Below are 22,044 nucleotides of genomic sequence, written 5' to 3'. Positions count from 1 at the left end.
CTGTAGAGTAGATGCCCTTCCTCAATGAGTCTTTGGACTCCCTGGAGGTAACAAATAATAATAAGAGCTCCCTGTCCATCAGTGGGCATCCATATGTGGCTCCTTGGTGGACAGGGAGCTCTTATTATTATTTGTTACCTCCAGGGAGTCCAAAGACTCATCGAGGAAGGGCATCTACTCTAAGCAATGACTACACTCAGGAATGGAATGCCAGATAGTGCTGGTATAGCTCCCCTAGATGTTATACTAGCACACTGGATGCTATACTAGTTCTGTCCCCAGACCATTGATTAGGAGGGTTACTGTAACACCATTGATCCTTGCAGGCAAGCCCACTAGCCGATTGATTCTTGCCAGGCCATCCAGACCTGCCTGTCTTACTGAAGCAGAGGCTGTAGTATTGCAAGACTACCAGTATCCCCTCTTCCTTTCTGGATGTCCATAGGTTGCACACAGCAAACACAGTGGTAGGATGTCCGATCCCAGTGATGGTAGCCTTGAAGAAAGGATAGTAAAAAAAGACTCAGGAGAAATTGAGCAAAGAATATGGGAAGAAAAGCAAAGAAAAAGAGGAAGAACAAAAAGGGCCAGTATTACCACTGGGTGGTCTCCTCCACTATGAACAGGTGTCCTGTGGGGATAGGCACTATTTGAGAGATACAGTGCTGATAATTGATCAAGAGATATCTTACTTCACCTGCTGATTAACAACTCCTATGAATCTGCAATAAATAAAAGTAGTAAGTAAGTAAGTAGCACTGAGGATAGGCTGTAGAGATACTTCTGTAATAATAGGATATATGGTGTAAATAAGGAGGAGTCTGTAGCCAATCTTTTTATTAATATAAAAAGATTGGCTACAGACTCCTCTTTATTGATATGAACCAACATCCTCTTGATTTTGTAATTAAAGTATTGATTTTAGCTGCCATAGATAATGATGAAAAGCATTTTAATCTCAACCACATTGTTACTATTTCTGAAATTTGTTGTACAATAAACTAATTATAAGAAATTTTTGTATGTATTTGGTATTTTGTTTGAAAATTTTGTCTGGTTTGTTTACAGATCCTATATATCATTTGATATATTAAGAAGAGTATTGTCACAATATTTTGGATATGATGTGTTTTATGTTCAAAATATTACAGACATTGATGACAAGGTAATTTATTTAGGTTTGCTTTGAAATTTTGAAAACTAAATTTAAATAAAATTGTATAGTTAACTTGAGATATGATTGCTAAGTGATTTTAAAGGATTTTAACTGTTGCTTTTGCATTTTTCTTTGAGACACTTTTAAGGTCTGAGTTGAAAGGCAGCATCACTTTGCTTCTCTGTTTATGTATTTGCAAATAAATCACCAGGTATTGTAACTGCCTCTTCTTTTCAAGAAACTATTGCCATGTAGACAAGAGGTGGAGAAAAAATTCAGTAGTGTCAAATCTAGTTATCTGGGTGGCCAGATAACTAGATTTTTAGTATGCAGCTATCCAGATGATATCACCAGAGATGTTATGGAAGTCTTTCGATATCTTCATTCCCCAGTATCATTGTCATTTTGAGATTTTTGCAGGATATATCACTAGCCTACTAAATGATATCATATCGTGAGCCATCCATTGCTAGGTTGTGTTAAAAACAAGTGTCCTGCAGTCCTCCTTATTTGGTGCATTATATGAGGGATCTTTGTGACTTTTGTATAATACACTAAGCAAGTAACAAGAATATTGGATATTTTATTTGTCGATTTAAGATTCATTTGTTTAAGTGATATCTTGCCACTAAACAATGTAGTGAGTTATATCCACTCCATACCACATGCGCGTGCACACACACACAGTATTGAATATGTATCAGGGAGAATCGATAAATCTTGTAACATTATAAAAGGAATAAGTCAGCAAAAAAAAACAAGAAGTACAATTATCAAAAACGAACAGGGAAACATACTTATAGATAAGGAAGAAATTTCAGAAAGATGGAAGGAGTACTTGAAAGATCTTTACAGTGGAAAAGATCTAGATTCCAAGTCTATAGAAGATGAAACAAGACTTGATATGGAAGAAATTGGTTCAGCTATATTAAAAGATGAATTTGAATGGGCACTAAATGAATTGTCAGCCAACAAGGCACCAGCCATTGATAACATATTCTCAGAATTAATAAAATATTCAGGAAACATAACTAATTCTACCTTTTCAAGATCATAAAGGATACATATAAAATGGGGATCATTCCCAATGATTTTACACAATGCTCTGTCATACCCATTCCTAAAGTAAATAATGCAAACAAGTGTGAAAATCAAACAGTAAGCTTAATATCACATGCTTCAAAAATACTACTAAAAAATTATACAAAAAGAGTATATTGGCAATGACCAGTTTTTTTTAGGAAACAGCAGGGAACAGAGAAGCAATCCTAGCTCTAAAAACAGTTTTTGAAAGAAGATTTAAGAAGAATCAAAATACTCTGATAGTCTTTGACTTGGAGAAAGCCTTCGATAGTATTGACTGGAAAACAAATATTTCACCTCCTAAAAACAATAAAGTTAGATTTGGAGAGATATAAAGCTCATATTTAATCTTTACAAGCGCCAGGAAGCCCTAATAGAAACAGCCAGCAATAAAACAAACTGCAATAGCAAGAATACATAGAGGTGTAAGGCAGGGGTACTCTCTTTCCCCGATACTGTTTAATATCTACATTGAAGATGAAATAAATATATTGAAAGAATTAATAGAAACAGGAATTAAGATAAATGGAATTGATATTAACTGGCTACGGTTTGCAGATGATAGAGCAGTTACAGCTGATAACAAAGACAAACTGAAATCTGTCCTGACAAAGATGGAAGAAATTTTCACATAGTACAGCCTAAAAATTGATTACAAGAAAACAAAACTATTAATTACAAGTAAAGCAAATCCAATGAAAATAAACCTGGAAATAAATAATAACCTAATACAACAGGTATCCTTTTTTAAATATCTTGGAAGTCTTATCACAGAAGATGGAAGAAACCAATCAGATATTAAAGCACAAATAATCTTGACCAAAAAAGCATTCTACTACAGAAGAAACATTTTTCCCAATAAAGGACTTAACACCCAGCTCAAAAAAAGCTAGTGAAAACATACAGATGGAGCATTGCATTATACAGTTGTGAGGCTTGGACGTTAACAAAACAAGACATCAAAAAGTTGAAGGCATTTGAACTTTGGTGCTAGAGAAAGATGATGAAAATTAGTTGGACAGAAAGAAAAAGTAATGAAGAAGTTCTAAATAAAATTCTCGAAAAGCGGTCACTAATGAAGCACGTCAATAAGAGAAGAAAAAGCCTAATTGGACACCATCTGATACATGGGGGACTGATTACTGAAATAATGGAGGAGACTGTAGCAGGAAAGAGACTACGAGGACCAAGAATTTCACATATAAATAACATAATGATGCTAACCACTGCAAAGAGTTATGAAGAGATAAAAGGAGGTCACAAGACAAAATGTATGATTTGCTACCATAACTAACCAATCTTTGGATTGATGCACCAAAGAAGACGACAACGATGCACACACAGTATTGAATAGGTATCAGGACACAGTTTTAGAAACAAACATTCTGAAATGTATATTCCTATTGTTATATAATACCTGTATATGAGGGTGGTCTGAAAAGTTCTCGGCCTAAAATGAGAAACGAATTTATAATTTCAAAATTATTTTTATTTTTCAACATAATCTCCCTTAAGACTAATACATTTATTCCAGTGATGCTCCAGCACCATTATCCCGTTTCTGTAGTGGTTCTCAGTAAGACCTGCAAAATACCCCTCTACAGCTGCATTCACTTCTTGATGTGAAGAAAAATGCTGACCAGCGAGGAAGAGTTTTAGTTTTGGGAAGAGATAGAAGTCAGAGGGAGCCAAATCTGGGGAATAGGGTGAATGTTCCAATAATTCATAGTGCAGATTCCTTAATTTTCCCATTGCCAAAACACCTTTCTGGGTAGGTGCATTGTCATGATGAAAGATGATTTTTTCTTCTGCAAAACGGGTCTTTTCTCACAAATTTTTTTGTTTAGTCTGGTTAAAAAATTAGAATAATATTTTTTTTTTTTTTGGGGTGCTTAAGGGTCAAAGCTGTATAACTGAGAGGAGACCTCCACATAGCCTTTAAAGGAATGCGGAGAACCGACCAGGGCATCTGACCTAATGTCCAATCCTCACCTTCTCGTGGTGCACCCTGTTGGGTATCTACTTGGATACTGAACGAACGAGGATGGGCTGGCAATTTGGGATTTAGCAGACCAAATTGTATTCTTATTGGTTAAACCAAAATAAAAAATGATGGTACAACATGACAAAATTTCATGCCGGCTGGGGCATCGCCCGATTAAACAAGGCCCCTGTTGTTTTCGCCAGGGAACCAGGGCGAACAGCGAAAAGTCAGCTACTAGAACAAATCTGAAAACAAACCCCAACTCAACATCACCAGAGTTGAAGATCGGTACTATCAACGTAAGAAGCCTGAATGGCAAAGAAATGGAGCTAGCTGAGGAATTACATAAGTACCAGATCGACATAATAGGGGTGACTGAAACAGAAAAGACCAAAACTGGTGAGATCTTTCTGAGCAATAAATACAAAATGTTATATTCAGGCAATGACAATCAAGGAAAAGAAGGAGTAGCCATAGTATTCAACACAAAATACGAGGCTAATCTTCTTGAATGGCAGTCAGTCTCAAGTAGAGTAATGTGGGCAAATATGAGAATGGGGAACTGGACAATGAGACTTATTTGTGCCTATGGTCCCACAGAAGGTTCTACTAAAGTAGAAGTGGAAGAATTTTTTGAGGCTTTAGAAAAAGCAACTGACACAATGAAAAAGGAAAAGTTGGTCCTTGTTGGGGATCTAAATAGTAGAGTAGGAAATGATTGTGAGACATGCAAAAATATTTTGGGAAAATTTGGAGAAAAGAGCAAAGCTAATCATAATGGCAAATATCTGTTGGATTTCTGCTCAGGACATGGACTGGTTATTACTATCACCATGTTCCAACATAAAAATGTGCACAAATTCACATGGAGAGAAGAGGCTAGGAATAAGAAAAGTCTCATTGACTATGTTATTGTTGATAGTGATGTTTTCTCCTTGATGCAGGACACCAGAGTGTACAGAGGATTTGAAATTGGAAGTGATCACTGTTTAGTCTTGAGCAGGATAAAATTGAATTTCATATTGAAAAGAATAACATGTAAGAAAGTTTTAAAGTGAATAAAAGTTGAGCAGCTCTCAGATGTGAACTGTAGACTAAAATACACAAAGATTATTGAAGAAAAAATGAAAGAGTTTGAGAACAGGAATCAAACCTTGGAGATTCAGTGGCAAACTCTGAAGAAAACATTGATTGATTCTCCCAGAGAGGCATGTGGTGAGGTTGTCTGCAAGGATAAAAAAATCAGAACTTCCTGGTGGACACAGGAAGTTAAAGAGGCAGTGAAGGAAAAGAAGAAAGCATATCAAAAGTTCCTGTCAAATAAGTCAGTTTGTGCTCTTAGAGAATATAGAGACAAATGCAAGAACGCTAAACACTGCATAAAATTAGCTAAACAAAAGTCATGGGAGGACTTTGGCAAGAATATAGAAAATAAATATCAAGAAGGTGGCAAAATATTCTGAAGATTGTTGAAGAAGCTTAGGAATGGACGAAAGAGTGCTAAAGGTGACATGAAAAACGGTAGAAAAAGATATCCTTGAAGTGTTGAGTAATTACTTTGAAAAACTGCTAAATGAAACAAGCAGTGATGACAGCACAGTGGTAAAAAACACTGACCAGGCATGCAGTCAGGAATACATATCCATACTTGAAGTAGAAAAAGCAATCAAAGGCTTGAAATGTTGAAAGGCAGCAGGAGTAGATGATATTCGACCAGAAATGCTGACGTATGGTGGTATAAAAGTCTTACAGTGGTTGCACTGCATAGTTCAGAAAGCCTGGACAGAGGGACGAATTCCCGATGTTTGGAGTAGAGCTCTAATAGTACCCATATATCAAAAGGGAAATAAAACTGAATGTGAGAATTACAGAGGTATTTCCCTACTGAGTGTTCCTGGCAAGATCTATGCAAGTATACTTGAGAAACGGTTGAGAAGAATTGTAGAAGAAAAGCTTGGTGAAGAACAAGCTGGATTCAGGCCAAATAGAGGCTGTCAGGATCAGATCTTCACTTTACGACAAATAGTCGAGAAAGCATGGGTATATAACAAAGATCTGTATTTAAGTTTTGTCGATTTGGAAAAGGCATATGACAAGGTGCCAAGAGAGAAGCTATTCAGTACACTGCAGTTATATGGTGTCAATGGGGCTTTATATCAAGCAATTCTTAGTCTTTATTTGAGGTGTAACTCAGCAGTTAGAATTGAAAGAAGTACAGGAAGATGGTTAATGTTAAATCTGGTCTGAGACAAGGATATACATTATCCCCTCTGTTATTCATTATCTATATGGATCACATTATGAAGGAAAGTGGTATTAAACATGATATCAAAATTGGAGATGTTAATGTCAGCTCTTTGCTTTATGCGGATGATGTTATACTTCTAAATAAATCCACTACAAGTCTGCAAGATTCTCTGACTAAATTGAATAGCTGTTGCAATAGATAATGGTATGATGGTCAGCAATTAAAAGACAAAGACAATGAAAATAGGCAGAATCATTGAAAATGTCAACTGTGAATGGAGAACCTGTGGAACAAGTAAAACATTTCAGCTACTTAGGCACGATTTTTACTGAAGATGGTAAATTAAATATAGAAATAGACAACTGAATCAGCAAAGCTGGTATGGTAGGAAGTTAATTGAATAAATTCATATGGAATAAGAGAGAAATTAGTCGGAACAATAAATTAGCTGTATACAAGACAGTGTTCAAACCTTATGGATCTGAGAGCTGGGTCAGAAATAAAACATTGACCAAAGACTAGAGACTGCAGATATGAGAGTCCTGAGAAAGATTAGGTGTGAACAGATGGCATCAATGGTAATATCATATTAAAAACGAGGATATTAAGAAAGAACTTGACATTGTCAGCATCCAGGAATGCGTTAGCAGAGCTAATCTCAGGTGGTATGGTCACTTAAATAGAATGGGTGAGGAAAGATTAGCAAAACAAGTGTTCTTTGCCAGGTTGGCAGCAAAACGACCCAGAGGAAGACCAAGATATAGGTGGATTGATACGGTACAAAGTGCCTTAGATGATCGAAATATAAGATCTGATAATGTTGAAGTCTTGACAAGTAACAGACTGATTTGGAGGAAAATTGTAGATAGGAAGTTAGTAATGATCTAAATTTTTTTTTTTTTTTCCATGTAGTACTATCATATCCTGTACACCCCTTGAGGGTACATGGCAGGAATTTGATGATGATGATGTTATTGTTTTACCCTTTTCAAGATAATTAATCAACAAAATGCCTTTAGCTTCCCAAAACACCGATGTCCTGACCTTTCCTGGTAATGGAGCTGACTTTGTCTTCTTTGGCACTGAACAACTGGCTTCTGTCAACTATTTTGACTGCTCTTTGGATTCTAATGTGTAATGGTGAATTCAAGTCTCATTCATAGTAATAAATCGATGCACAAAATCAGTTTTATTCAAATTAAGTGGATATTGAATCCAACATTATTTCTTTGCCGAATATGAAACTAAAAGATAGAAAACCTATCTAATTGTTACATGCCAAATATAGAAAACTATAAAAGTTTGGCCAGTCCAAGCGTAAGCCAACAGGTGGTACATGCTGGGGCAACTCATAGTAAAGGTGGAGTTAGCTCCAATCACTGTCCTTAGTATTTTCCCTTAATGTAAAACATAACTCCTAGGAGATGTAAGCTCAGTAAAGCTTTGTTTTACTGAGCTTGCAGTAAAACAAAGCTTATTTCTTTACTGTATGAGTCGCCAAAAAGTGCACTAATAAATTACTGATATAAAGAGCCAATAGGCTTCACTTAGGCGAAGTAAATTTATTCAAATTAAGTGGATATTGAATCCAACATTATTTCTTAGCCGAATAAGAAACTCAAAGATAGAAAATCTATTTAAGAATTATTCTTAAATAGAAAATCTATTTAAGCCATGTTTAAACTTAAATAGATTTTCTGTCTTTGAGTTTCTTATTCGGCTAAGAAATAATGTTGGATTCAATATCCACTTAATTTGAATAAATTTACTTCGCCAAAGTGAAGCCTGTTGGTTCTTTATCTCAGCAGTTTTATTCTTGTTAAAATGTTCCAAGCACTGTTCAGAGATTTTCATGTGAGTGCGTTTTTGATCTGCTGTGAGCAAGCGTGGCACTCATCTTGCGCAAAGCTTTTTCATTTGCAATTCTTCATGCAAAATATGTCCTACACATTCTTTTGAAATGCCTATAGTCTCAGCAATTTCGTGCACTTTGACTCACCAGTCATTCAACACCATATCATGCATTTGATCATTGATTTTTGGTGTTGTTACACTTTTTGGATGTCCTTCACTTGGATCATCTTTGAGGCCGGTACAGCCATGTTTAAACTCAGCAGCCCATTTCTTAATTGTCAAAAATGAAGGAGAAGTGTGCCCATAAACTTTTATGAACTTCAAATGAATTTCTTTTGGCATTAAACCTTCTTTTACAAAGAATTTTATAACCGCACGATACTCAATTTTATCCATTTCAAGGGATACAGACATCACTTTTGCTTCAGACAGCTGTATAAAATAAATTACTTGATAGAATGACCTTGCAATTTCACATGGATGCTTATGACAGATGTACCAACTTAGAAAAAAAAATCTCTTCCTGATAGTGTTGCCATCTATGGTCTAGGCCAAGAACTTTTCACACCACCCTCTTACTATACAGGGTGCCCAGGGAGGAATATGCCAAACTTTAAAGGTTAATTTAGTGTGAGTGATTTTAATGGGGGTTGGGGGTATATCAACATAGGTGCGATTTTTAAATGATTTGGAAATGTGGTACTTATAAATTAAAACCAGAAATGAGTTAAATCTTTATTTTAGAATTAGAAATTGTCTTATCTGTCATCTTTTTTTCTAATAATATGTAAATGTCACCCATAAAAAGTTGTAGGTCTACAATACTGTGAGTAGACTAAGAGAATTTTATTTTTTATATAATTCAGGAACAATCCTAAACCGACACCTTATTAAGGCCACTTCAGGTCTCTAATAAGTGAGGCAGTGGGTTTCACATTGGGAAGTAAAATTTCATCTCCTACCTACAGACATTCTTTCAGACATTAACGAACACCCTATGGGGGGATTTGAACTCCTTGCCTGTTGGTTGAAGAGCAAGTACCTTACCCACTCAGCCAACTAGGCTGGCTGTAATTTACTATTAAGTTAAAAATAATTTATTGTAAGTAACATTAATCAAGCTCTTCTAATAGTTATTCAAAATGTCTGCCTCTTCTACTCGATATGCATTTTGTAAAAATGACACATTAAAGTGATGGCACATTTGTTCCACAGTTATGAGGATAATATGACATTTGTCATTCATTTGGAAAGGCCTAAGTTTGAAACTCAGTGTGGGAAACTTTATAAGGACATTTCATCTGAAGATAAGCTTGTTAGCACAGAGGTAGCAGAATTTTTTCTTTCAGAAACTCAGGTTTTTCATCTAAAACAAACAGTATAGCTGGAGAACACACGTAATTGACAGACATAATGTACCTTTCTAACTAAACCAAATCAAATTAAATCTGTAGTTGTTTGAAAAACTGCATAACATACATTACATTTATAATCTCCCAAAATTAAAAAAAAAAAATAAATAAATAAAATGATAAGGAAATTACACATTATTCAACTGGAAATGTAATTGTACATGAAATATGCATATACCATATGTATGGTACACATATAGCAGTTTTGAAATCTTGGTGGGATCAAATTTAAAAAATTAAAAATTGCACATGACTGATCGATTGTATGCTAATACTACAATTACAAAAACAGACTTTGTTAGTGCACCATCTTCGACATTGAGCAGAGAATGAATCTCATGCATGGGCATGTGATGGCAGCCGCACATGTGCACAGCTTAGAGGGAACAATGACCGTTGTGTGAATACAAGAACATCATCCAAAAGGCCTTGCCACATATTTTATAAAAGAATTAAGGTATGTTTCTTCACTGAGATGATTGTTGAACACACATGGTCCTATTAATTGGTTCCCAAGAAGTCCACAATGTACTGCTGAAAACATATTTGAAATTCATTTCAATTATTGCATGAAAATTTTCACCATTACATAAATGCTTAGGAATATTATTTATACAGTCTGAAACAAATACAGTGACATCTCGCTAATCCAAACCTCTTTAGTCCGAACCCTCCAGTAATCCGAACTGCAGTTTGAAAGAAAAAAGTTTTATTTATTATGTATTACTATTTTGTGTACTATTATTTTTATTTAATATAATTATTATTTTAACTTTATTATTATTTATTTTATTATTATTATTATTATTACAGTACGGTATTTGTTTCATACTGTCGATTGTACGGTTATACTGGAGGCCTATTTTGATTTATTGTGTGTTCACATTTGCTTTTTTATACTGTATAGTACATACTGTATTGTCGGCATGAATCACAAAGATACACAAAAAGAGGAAATTCAAAATGTGCATAATTTGGTTAAAAATATAAATCCAGATGTTGAAATTTCACAAACAGATGTCACGGAATGGATTACAGGTAGAACTGAAAGTGAATTCGAAATCAAATCAGATGCTGAAATTATAAATATGATAGTACAGAGTGAATTAGAAGATGATGAAGATCTCTAAGAAAAAAAAGTAAAACATGAAGAGAAAACATTCTATACACATTAAAACATGCAGCTGACAGTTTTAATGTGTATAGAATGGGCAAAGCAGAATGATATGCCATTCTACAAAATTTTGTTGCTAATGCAGCTCGAGAAGAAGCATTTGAAAAAAGTTTAGCTTCCAGGAAGCAAATGAAAATCAGTCACTTTTTTTACAAAAAAATAACTTTTTTTGTGTTATTTTTCTGTTGTGTACAAAAAAGTGATATTTTTTACGCAAATTAAGTTATGTACTGAACTATGCAATTTTATTAAATCGGAATCCTCAACAATACAGGAACATGCAGACTAAATTTTTTACTAAAATAAACTTGTGTACTTGTACCATTAGTACAAGTACACAAGTTTGTAAACTGATTACAATTTACTGATTACAATGATCAGTTTACAATTTACAAACTGAAGTTTGTAAATTGTAAACTGATGTACCATTAGAATCTGATTATTTTTGTCTTAAACGCTAGTTATTGTTGTCTCTTGGGGGGAAATTTCGCTAATCCGAACGAGCACGGTTTTTATTAGTTCGGATTAGTGAGATACCATCATCATCATCAAATTCCTGCCATGTACCCTCAAGGGGTGTACAGGATATGACAGTACTACATGAAAAAATTACATCATTACTAACTTCCTATCTACAATTTTCCTCCAAATCAGTCTGTTACTTGTCAAGACCACAATATTATCAGATCTTATATTTCTATCGTCTAAGGCACTTTGTACTGTATCAATCCACCTATATCTTGGTCTTCCTCTGGGTCGTTTTCCTGCCAACCTGGCAGAGAACACTTGTTTTGCTAATCTTTCCTCTCCCATTCTATTTAAGTGACCATACCACCTGAGATTAGCTCTGCTAATGCATTCCTGGATGTTGACAATGTCAAGTTCTTTCTTAATATCCTCATTTTTAATATGATATTGCCATTGATGCCATCTGTTCATGGCTATAATCTTTCTAAGGACTCTCATATCTGTGGTCTCTAGTCTTTGGTCAAGTGTTTTACTTCTGACCCAGCTCTCAGATGCATAAGTTAAAACTGGTTTGAACACTGTCTTGTATACAGCTAATTTAGTCTTCCGACTAATTTCTCTCTTATTCCATATGAATTTATTCAATTGACTTCCCACCATACCAACTTTGCTGATTCTGTTGTCTATTTCTATATTTAATTTACCATCTTCAGTAAAAATCGTGCCTAAGTAGCTGAAATGTTTTACTTGTTCCACAGGTCCATTTACAACACAGTTGACATTTTCAATGATTCTGCCTATTTTCATTGTCTTTATCTTTTTATTGCTGACCTTCATACCATATCTATTGCAACAGCTATTCAATTTAGTCAGAGAATCTTGCAGGCTTGTAGCGGATTTATTTAGAAGTATAACATCATCCGCATAAAGCAAAGAGCTGACATTAACATCTCCAATTTTTTTATCAGGTTTAATACCACTTTCCTTCATAATGTGATCCATATAGATAATGAATAACAGAGGGATATCCATATAGATAATGGATAACAGAGGGAAATGGATAAAAGAATAACAGATAATGAATAGTGAGATACCACTGTATTGCTAAATTAGTGAATAAAGTGTATCTGAGCATTCGTAAGCAACCCAACGACAAAATTGCATTTGTCCTTGTAATATGCTTCTTCAAGGTGAAGAAGCTTATTATTTTTGCTTATTACAATTTTTTTAAAAAAATTTATCTGTCTATATACATACTGTTTGTGATATGTAATTTTGAATTGCTGGTTAACATCATGTTTGGATGTAACACTAAATGATCCAATTCCCCATACCCTCCCTTGAATGTCTGTAAAAAGGTATTGATAGGAATAATACAGTTGGGAAATTGTCATTAGTATTCCTCAACAGCAACTCTCGCAAAAGTTGTAAATGAAGTGGTTATCTCCCTGTTTGAAAATTTTAGCAGGTATCTTCTCGACAGAGTTACATTCTCAGGAGCAAAGGCCTTGTGTTAATTAATTAAAAAACTAGAAAGAATAATTAATTACATATAAATTTATAAAATTCAACAGCCGTCAGTTTAAGGTGGCTAAGTGTAAGGTGATGCACTTGGGGAGGATGAGATTACATGTTGTGTGTACTATATGGAACTGAACTGCAAGAAGTTGACAAAGCTAGGAACTTGGGGATTATTGTGGACAGAGAACTTAAGTTTATAGGGCATATTGCAAAGGTTGCCAAAATGTTACATCAAATTACATGGTTGTTGAAGAATACACTGACAAGTAGGGATAGGGAAGTTATTGTTCTACTTTATAAGGCATTAATAAGACCACATCTGGACTATTGTGCACAGATCTGGTCACTTGGATTTCTTGCAGATGAAGAAATGGTTGAAAGGATCCGGAGGCAGGTTATATTGTTGCAGGTTTTTGGAATGTTTCCTCTGAGAAAGGATTAAAGCTATGTGGGTTCCAAAAACCAGCTGATAGACATATGAGAGGAGATATGATAGAAGCATTTAAGTTATTGAAGGAGTTTTATAGGACTGATACTGATGAATTTTTTTCTGAACAGTGCAGGAAGAGAGAGAAGGAGGGATCATCCCTGAGGAATGTACAAGAGTGTGGTTAACAAGAGGTGTTAGGACTAAATTTTTTGCTTGGAGGGTGGTGAATGTGTGGAATGCATTGCCATACATTCACATTGTGTGATACCAGAGTATGATAGGTATTGTGTGAATAATGGTTAGTATGTCAATGTAGGGTCTCCTGCGATGAGTCTTCTGACTCCATGGAGACACCGTTATAAAAATAGTAATAATAATAATATCCCAGATCATATTTTTAATTTTTAATATATACTGTTATATAATTAATGTATAGTTATTATATATACTCAGGTTAACTTCGGCCTGTAAATTGACATATTTCAGACCTCTGTACCCACGAGGGCACGTGGGGGATATGACATTATATATACTCTATACTGGCAATCCAGTGAGCAGTTAAAACCACAGAAATATTGGACTTCAGTCAGAAGCTTGCAGTGAGGCTTTGTGGTCTGAAGTAAAAAGGCTAGAAAAGTTAGGCATTAAACAAAAGAACAAAACAAAAGAATTGATATTTCCATAATGATATAATGCCAAAGTTCATTAGATTAAAATATCCATTTGATTCAGCCAAAGTGCACAAGATTTATAAACAAATGAAGATGGTTCTGTTGAAAGGAAGAATTGCAGTAACAAGATTAGAACTAGACAGACTGACATCTAACAAAACCATATTATTTTTTTAATAGAAATAAAGATATTTAAAATAAGAAATTTAATTGGCTACAGAAAAACATTCAAGATATCTAGACCACTCATAGTTAATAATTAACCTATTTTCCAATACTTGCACAAAAAAAAAAAACTTATCTAAAGGTTTTCAGCTTCACTTTAATGCTCAGTAATATTCCAAAAGTAGACATCATAGCAAACAGAAAAGGTATTACGCTGATTTCCAAGAATACTGATCTTATTCAAACTACTGCCTTGTTGCTTAAGCAAAGTTACCACATAGAAATATCCCCAAATCAGAATTATGAGTTCTTAAAGAACTACAATGCAACAAAAACTTTATCATCAGAGCAAACAAAGGCAATGTAATGGTCATGAACTCAGAAGATTCAACCTATTCAAAGAAGATTCAGCACCTATTCAACTTTAGGCCAAAGTCCCTCATGACACACACATGCACACCAACAATAACTTGAAAAGTTAGTGAATTGGCTGGAAGAATTGAAGATATCTTTAACACCAGTAGCATCATTCATAGTTCAAAGAATTTATAGATCCCAGAAATCCACAAACCAGAAGTCCCCTTATATCCCATCATAGACACTAACTTGAGACTCTCCCACTTCCAACCTAGCAAAATATCTTGTTAGTCTGTTAACTCTACATGTAGGAAAAACAGAATTGTATGTGAAGAATAGCTTATATTTTATTGACAAGGTAAATGATTTAAACATAAAACTTTCAGATATCTTAGCAAGTTTAGATATTTTCAGCCTGTTCAGCAGTGTCTCTAGGAACAACTCATTGGGTTTTCTTCAAGACTTTTTCCCTCCTGACACATTTAGGCTATTCAGATATTGCATGGAAAAACATGTTCTACAAATTCCAGGATATACATTGCTAACAGACACAGGCTTTGCTATGGGTTTACCCTATCACTAGTCATAGCAAACCTATTAAGTAAAACTTCGAAGAATAATATCATAAAAATCCAAAAACATGGCTAATATATTAATGACATATCACTTGGTCGGAAACAACTGAAGAGTTAGAGCATTTCAAAATTTATCTCAACAACTTGCATCCATACATAAAATTCATTCTAGAACTTTAGAAACACAGAAAATTACTCTTTCTTAACATTTATTTGGGTTTGCTTAAGGGTCAAAGCTGTATAACTGAGAGGAGACCTCCACATAGCCTTTAAAAGAATGCAGAGAACCGACCAGGGTTTCTGAGCTAATGTCCAATCCTCACCTTCTCGTGGTGCACCTTTTGGGTATCTACTTTGATACTGAACGAACGTGGAGGCTAGCAATTTGGGATTTAGCCGACCAAATTGTATTCTTATTGGTTAAACCAAAATAAAAAATGATGGTACAACATGACAAAATTTCATGCCGGCTGGGGCTTTGCACGAATAAACAAGGCCCCCCATTGTTTTTGCCAGGGAACCAGGGGGAACAATGAAAAGTCAGCTACTGGAACAAATCTGAAAACACACCCTAACTCAACATCACCAGAGTTAAAGATCGGTACTATCAACATAAGAAGCCTGAATGACAAAGAAATGGAGCTGCTGAGGAATTAGATAAGTACCAGATCGACATAATAGGGGTGACTGAAACAAAAAAGACAAAAACTAGTGAGATCGGGTTTTTTACAATATAACATTTTGTATTTATCTGAGCAATAAATACAAAATATTATATTCAGGTAATGACAATCAAGGAAAAGAAGGAGTAGCCATAGTATTCAACACAAAATACAAGGCTAATCTTCTTGAATGGCAGGCAATCTCAAGTAGAGTGATGTGGGCAAATATGAGAATGGGGAACTGGACAATGAGACTTATTTGAGCCTACAGAAGGTTCTACTAAGGTAGAAGTGGAGGAATTTTTTGATGCTTTAAAAAAAGCAACTGACACAATGAAAAAGGAAAAGTTGTTCCTTGTTGAGAATCTGAATAGCAGAGTAGGAAATGATTGTCAGACATATAAAAATATTTTGGGAAAATTTGGAGAAAAGAGCAAAGCTAATAATAATAGCAAATACCTGTTGGATTTCTGCTCAGGACATGGACTAGTTATTACTAACACCATGTTCCAACATAAAAATGTGCACAAATTCACATGGAGAGAAGAGTCTAGGAATAAGAAAAGTCTCATTGACTGTGTTATTGTTGATAGTGATGTTTTCTCCCTGATGCAGGACACCAGCGTGTCCAGAGGATTTGAAAGTGGAAGCAATCACTATTTAGTCTTGAGCAGAATAAAATTGAATTTCATATTGAAAAGAATAACATGTAAGAAAGTTTTAAAGCAAATAAAAGTTGAGCAGCTCTCAGATGTGAACTGTGGACTAACATATACAAAGATTATTGAAGAAAAAATGAAAGAGTTTGAACAGGAACCAAACCTTGGAGATTCAGTGGCAGACCTTGAAGAAAACCCTGATTGTTTCAACCAGAGAGGCATGTGATGAGGTTGTCTGCAAGGATAGGAAAATCAGGACTCCATTAAAGAGGCAGTGAAGGAAAAGAAGAAATCATATCAAAAGTTCCTGGCAAATAAGTCAGATTTTGCTCTTCGAGAATACAGAGACAAATGTAAGAAAGCAAAACACCATGTAAAACTAGCTAAATAAAAGTCATGGGAGGACTTTGGCAAGAACATAGAAAATAAATATCAAGAAGGTGGTAAGATATTCTGGAGGTTGTTGAAGAAGTTTAGAAATGGAGGAAAGAGTGCTGTAAAAGGAGTTAGAGATGATAAAGGTGACATGAAAATGGGAGAAAAAGATATCCTTGAAGTATGGAGTAATTATTTCAAAAAATTGCTAAATGAAACAAGCAGTGGTAAAAAACACTCAACAGGCATACAGTCAGGAATACATATCCATACTTAAAGTAGAAATAGCCATCAAAGGCTTGAAATGTGGAAAAGCAGCACGAGTAGATGATATTCGACCAGAAATGCTGAAGTATGGTGGTATAAGAGTCTTACAGTGGCTGCACTGCATAGTTCGGAAAGCCTGGACAGAGGGATGAATTCCTGATGGTTGAAGTAGAGCTCTCATAGTACCCATATATAAAAAGGGAAATAAAACTGAGTGTGAGAATTACGAAGGTATTTCCCTACTGAGTGTCCCTGGCAAGATCTATGCAAGTATACTTGAGAAACGGTTGAGAAGAATTGTGGAAGAAAACTTGGTGAAGAGCAAGCTGGATTCAGGCCAAATACAGGCTGTCAGGATCAGATTTCACTTTACAAGAAATAGTTGAAAAATCATGGGAATATACCAAAGATCTGTATTTAAGTTTTGTTGATCTGGAAAAGGCATATGATAAAGTGGCAAGAGAGAAGCTATTCAATACACTACAGTTATATGGTGTCAATGGTGCATTATATCAAGCAATACTTAGTCTTTATTTGAGTTGTAAGTAGCAGTTAGAATTGAAGGAAGTTCAGGAAGATGGTTTAATGTTAAATCTGTTGTGAGACAAGGATGTACATTATCTCCTCTGTTATTCATTATCTATATGGATCACGTTATGAAGGAAAGAGGTATTAAACATATCAGAATTGTAAATGTTAATATTAGCTCTTTGCTTTATGAGGATGATGTTATACTTCTGAATAAATCCGCTACAAGTTTGCAAGATTCTCTGACTAAATTGAATAACTGTTGTAATAGATATGGTATGAAGGTCAGCATTAAAAAGACAAAGGCAATGAAAATAAGTAGAATTGTTGAAAATGTTAGCTGTGTTGTGAATGGGGAACCTGTGGAACAAGTAAAACATTTCAGCTACTTAGGCACAATTTTTAGTGAAGATCGTAAATTAAATATGGAAATAGACAACAGAATCAACAAAGATCTAGTATGGTAGGAAGTCAATTGAATAAATTCATATGGAATAAGAGAGAAATTAGTTGGAACACTAAATTAGTTGTATACAGGACAGTGTTCAAGCCAGATTAGCAAAACAAGTGTTCTCTGCTACGTTGGCAGGAAAACTACCCAGAGGAAGACCAAGATATAGGTGGATTGATATTGTACAATGTGCCTTAGACGATAGAAATATAAGATCTGATAATGATAATATTGGAGTCTTGACAAGTAATAGACTGATTTGGAGGAAAATTGTAGATAGGAAGTTAGTAATGATGCAAATTTTTCATGTTGTACTATCATATCCTGTACATGTCAGGAATTTGATGATGATGACATTTATTTGGAAATATCTAAAGAAGAAAATTTCTAAAATCTAAAGTTTTCTTTTTTAGAAATTTAAAATTTCTTAAGAAGAAAAAATCTTTCTGTCTCAAAGATTTTATAATTGAGACAGAACATGCAACATATCCAGTACCACAAAAACATTCTCAAATTTTAGACACACCTGCTACAGTTCCTTCCAAAAAGAGTTCAGAAATACAATCACTTTACCCTACATCAGGAATGTGATAGACAAAATTGCAGGAATACTATATACAGGGTGTTCGGGATAAATTTGACATATTTATAATTAATTATATTTTTCCGTAAGTTACATGTATTAACACACACTTCTCTTCATTTAAAAGTTTGGACCCTTCTTCATTCATATACAAGATGTCAGAAAGGATGGATAGCTGGAACCCACCTGAATCATGGAAGAGAATAACTTGTATCATGATGATTCGTGCCCGCCATCAAAATAAGGATATTACGACTGCTGCCCAATGCTCCCTGAATACAGTAAAAACAATCAGGCATGAACTAGAGACTTGCAATGGTGACTACGAGGATGTAGCAAGAAGAAAGATCCCTAGCAGACGATCTGATTGCGTTCGTACAGCAGAATTCCTCGCAAATCTGCAGGAACAGGTGTTGAAGAACCCTGGCATTGGAATTCGGGCTTTGTTCGTGGAGTTGCTAACTGTAGTCAAGCCCTGGATAACAAGGGTAGCTAATGGTAGGCCGTATGTATGGCAGCAGGATTCGGCCCCTTGCCACACCTCTGGGAAAAGTCAAAAATGGTTGTCTGAAAATTTCTACGACTTCACCAGTCCAAATGTTTGGCCTCCAAACTCCCCAGACCTTAACCCCATGGATTATTTTGTATGGGGCGCAGTTGAAAAAGACACCAATCGCACTTCCAGTAATACAAAAGCCCAGTTAATGGATAAAATTAAAACAGTTTTTGCGGCCCTTCCCAGGGAGACTGTAGCATCAACTTGTTCGAGGTTCCGAAGCAGAATTGAAGCTGTGATCGATGCTAATGGTGGTTATTTTGAGTAAATCTTGTTGATAGTATTGTAATTAACTCTGCCTGTAATGTTTTTTTGTCAATTCATTAAATTTAATAGATACAAAGAAGATTTTCTTTTTCCTTACGAAACTGTCAAATTTATCCCGAACACCCTGTAAATGTAATGTTTAATGACTTCCATCTCAATGTAAAAGATTTCTTGGTTCTTGCATTCACCGAAGTCTCCGCATCCATGTATAAAAAACCTGTGAAATACAAAATTCACTGCTCTTGTGGTATATGATAAGTTGGCCAGAATGGAATGTTCCATAAAGATCTGTATGTCAGATTGTGTCATAGATGTAGAAAAGAAAAGGAAATAGAGATTTGGATTAGCCTTTCACACAACTAATACAGATGACCACGTAATATTGCAAAACTGCCATGCATGATCATAACTGTTACATAAGAAAATATAAAGGAGTTTCAGAGGTGCTCCAAATTTCTTCACAGCGTAACAGAAACGAAGGCTTACTACTACACCAAGTTTGGTCTACATTTATTAAAAATCTAACATCCATGGATGTGGGAAATGACATGCATTATGCCACAGTGACAGCAATAACTAGCTTGTTCTGTCACATGCACATTGTTTAATTCAATGGTTTCAACTCTGTTATATTATTATAATTATTATACGAGCTCCTGTGAAGAGTTCATGTCCTTTAAATAGTGCAAGCCAAGGCAACTTATGCTGAAAGTTATGTTCTTATGAGCTCTGTGGTAAATTTTTAAAACTAAGTTTATTTGTACATTTGATTATAAGATGAAAACAAAAAAAAAAAAAAAAAAAGTCAATCTAGTCTTGACTGTTATGCTGAGCCATTACTAATATGACAAATCATGCATTGCTCAGTCATCTCAAGCTCCAGTCACTCTCCTAAACTCTGATCTCCATGCCATCCTTCAATGGGGTGATGAAAACCTAGTCACTCTCACTTCTTCTAAAACACAGTTTTGTTGGTTTTCTCACAAAAAAAAAAAAAAAAAAAAAGGCATCATCCCCTCCCACCTCCTTACTATTAGTAATGGCTCAACATAACAGTCAAGACTAGATTGACTTTTTTTTTTTTTTCATGATCATACTATTATTTCTATTCTTCAGATCCAGAAGCTTGTTGTGATCATGGTACAGAAATTATTCATATTAGAATGAAAGCCTTCATTCCTCACTATATTCAAGATACCTGCTCAATATCCAAGTCACATATTATCCAAAAATGTGCCAGAGTGGTCCATGGAGGTGGAAAGGCTTCCATTCCAACATGGATGATTTCTGTAACATGATTGCAAAAAATGACTCTGGCTCTGGATAACAGAAACAATAGTATGACAATGAAAAGGAGGAGTACAAATCATAGAGATCTTCCTGTCCTCTGGATCTTCCTATCCTAAATATCCTACTCCTATTCATATGACAAATCATGCATTGCTCAATCATCTCAAGCTCTGAGATCATCTACAATCACTCTCCTAAACTCTGATCTCCATGCTATCCTTCAATGGGGCAATGAAAACCTAGTCACTCTCACTTCTAAACACAATTTTGTTGGTTTTTCTCACAAAAAAAAAAAAAAAAGAAAAAGAAAAAAAGACATCATCCCCCTCCTTACTATTAATAATGGCTCAGCATAACAGTCAAGACTAGATAGACTCTTTTTTTTTTCCAGACTAATGTTTAACCTTTTGTCCTTTCTGCACAAATACATCACTTTTATTGCATCCTTAGCTACACAAAAACTTGGCATATTTTTTCACTCAATACATTACTTTTCATCTCCATCTACTAACTGTACAAATCTGCCCTACTTTGGAATATTATTAGTGTCATATTTGGATTGGAGTGGGATGCCAAAAACCTTTCTAAAAATTCCTGATGCTGTCCAAAGGTGGGCAGTCCAGTTAATCAGCAAACCCTCTCTCAAAGACTCTCTCCAGCTACTGTCTCACATTTATTATTACTGTTGTCATATTTTATTTAGTCAGTTTCTCTTTTACAAATATTTATGTTGGTACTGGTCAGAACTGTTATCCTTTTGCCTTCAATGTTTGTTAAATCTACAAATACATGAGCAACAGATGTTGTACATCCTCTTACAATTGAACTGCTGACTCACTAAACCTGCTGCTTTCATTCATCTTTCATTCCCTCTACTCTGGTTGTAAAATAGTCTTCCCGGTACTATAGGGGTTGCAGTTTTATGAAAACTACAACCTCCAGCTCTTCAGTAATATTGGCATATTACTTTCTCTTAATCTCTGCCCACACATAGCATTGATTTTTTATAAACATTGCAGCCTCCTGTATGTGAGAGTGATTTAAAAAAATCTGTTTGCAGATTCATCACAATATAACTTTGTGGGGTGGAGAAGAGAACATTAACTATATCCACTAAAAAACTTTGAGTAACTGAAGAGAATAAGCCATTTTTTTTAATCATTCTAGTACTTCATAAAGTAAATTTGCTTTTGCTACAGACTGCTTTGTATAAAAGTATCCTACTTCTTCAGTAACTGATTTTCTGAAAATTTTCATTTTATCTATTTCATTTCATTGTTCTAGTATGTTTGATTATTTGAATTATAC

General features: G+C 34.9%; 1 protein-coding gene across 1 annotated transcript in view; it reads left to right on the top strand.

Annotated features, from left to right (window-relative positions):
- Positions 1 to 22,044, top strand: part of CysRS (cysteine--tRNA ligase, cytoplasmic) — a 269,424-nt gene that overhangs the window by 50,333 nt on the left and 197,047 nt on the right. Inside the window, exon 4 of the mRNA XM_090414790.1 lies at positions 1,069 to 1,165. Within this exon, the coding sequence (XP_090270916.1) occupies positions 1,069 to 1,165 (97 nt within the window). The remainder of the gene's footprint in view (positions 1 to 1,068; positions 1,166 to 22,044) is intronic.

The sequence above is a fragment of the Typopeltis vanoorti genome, chromosome 25 (assembly GCF_054136105.1).
Source record: "Typopeltis vanoorti isolate ZY-2024b chromosome 25, IOZ_Tvanoo_1.0, whole genome shotgun sequence".
NCBI lineage: Eukaryota > Metazoa > Arthropoda > Arachnida > Uropygi > Thelyphonidae > Typopeltis > Typopeltis vanoorti.
This window is presented reverse-complemented; position numbering and strand designations above follow the sequence as displayed.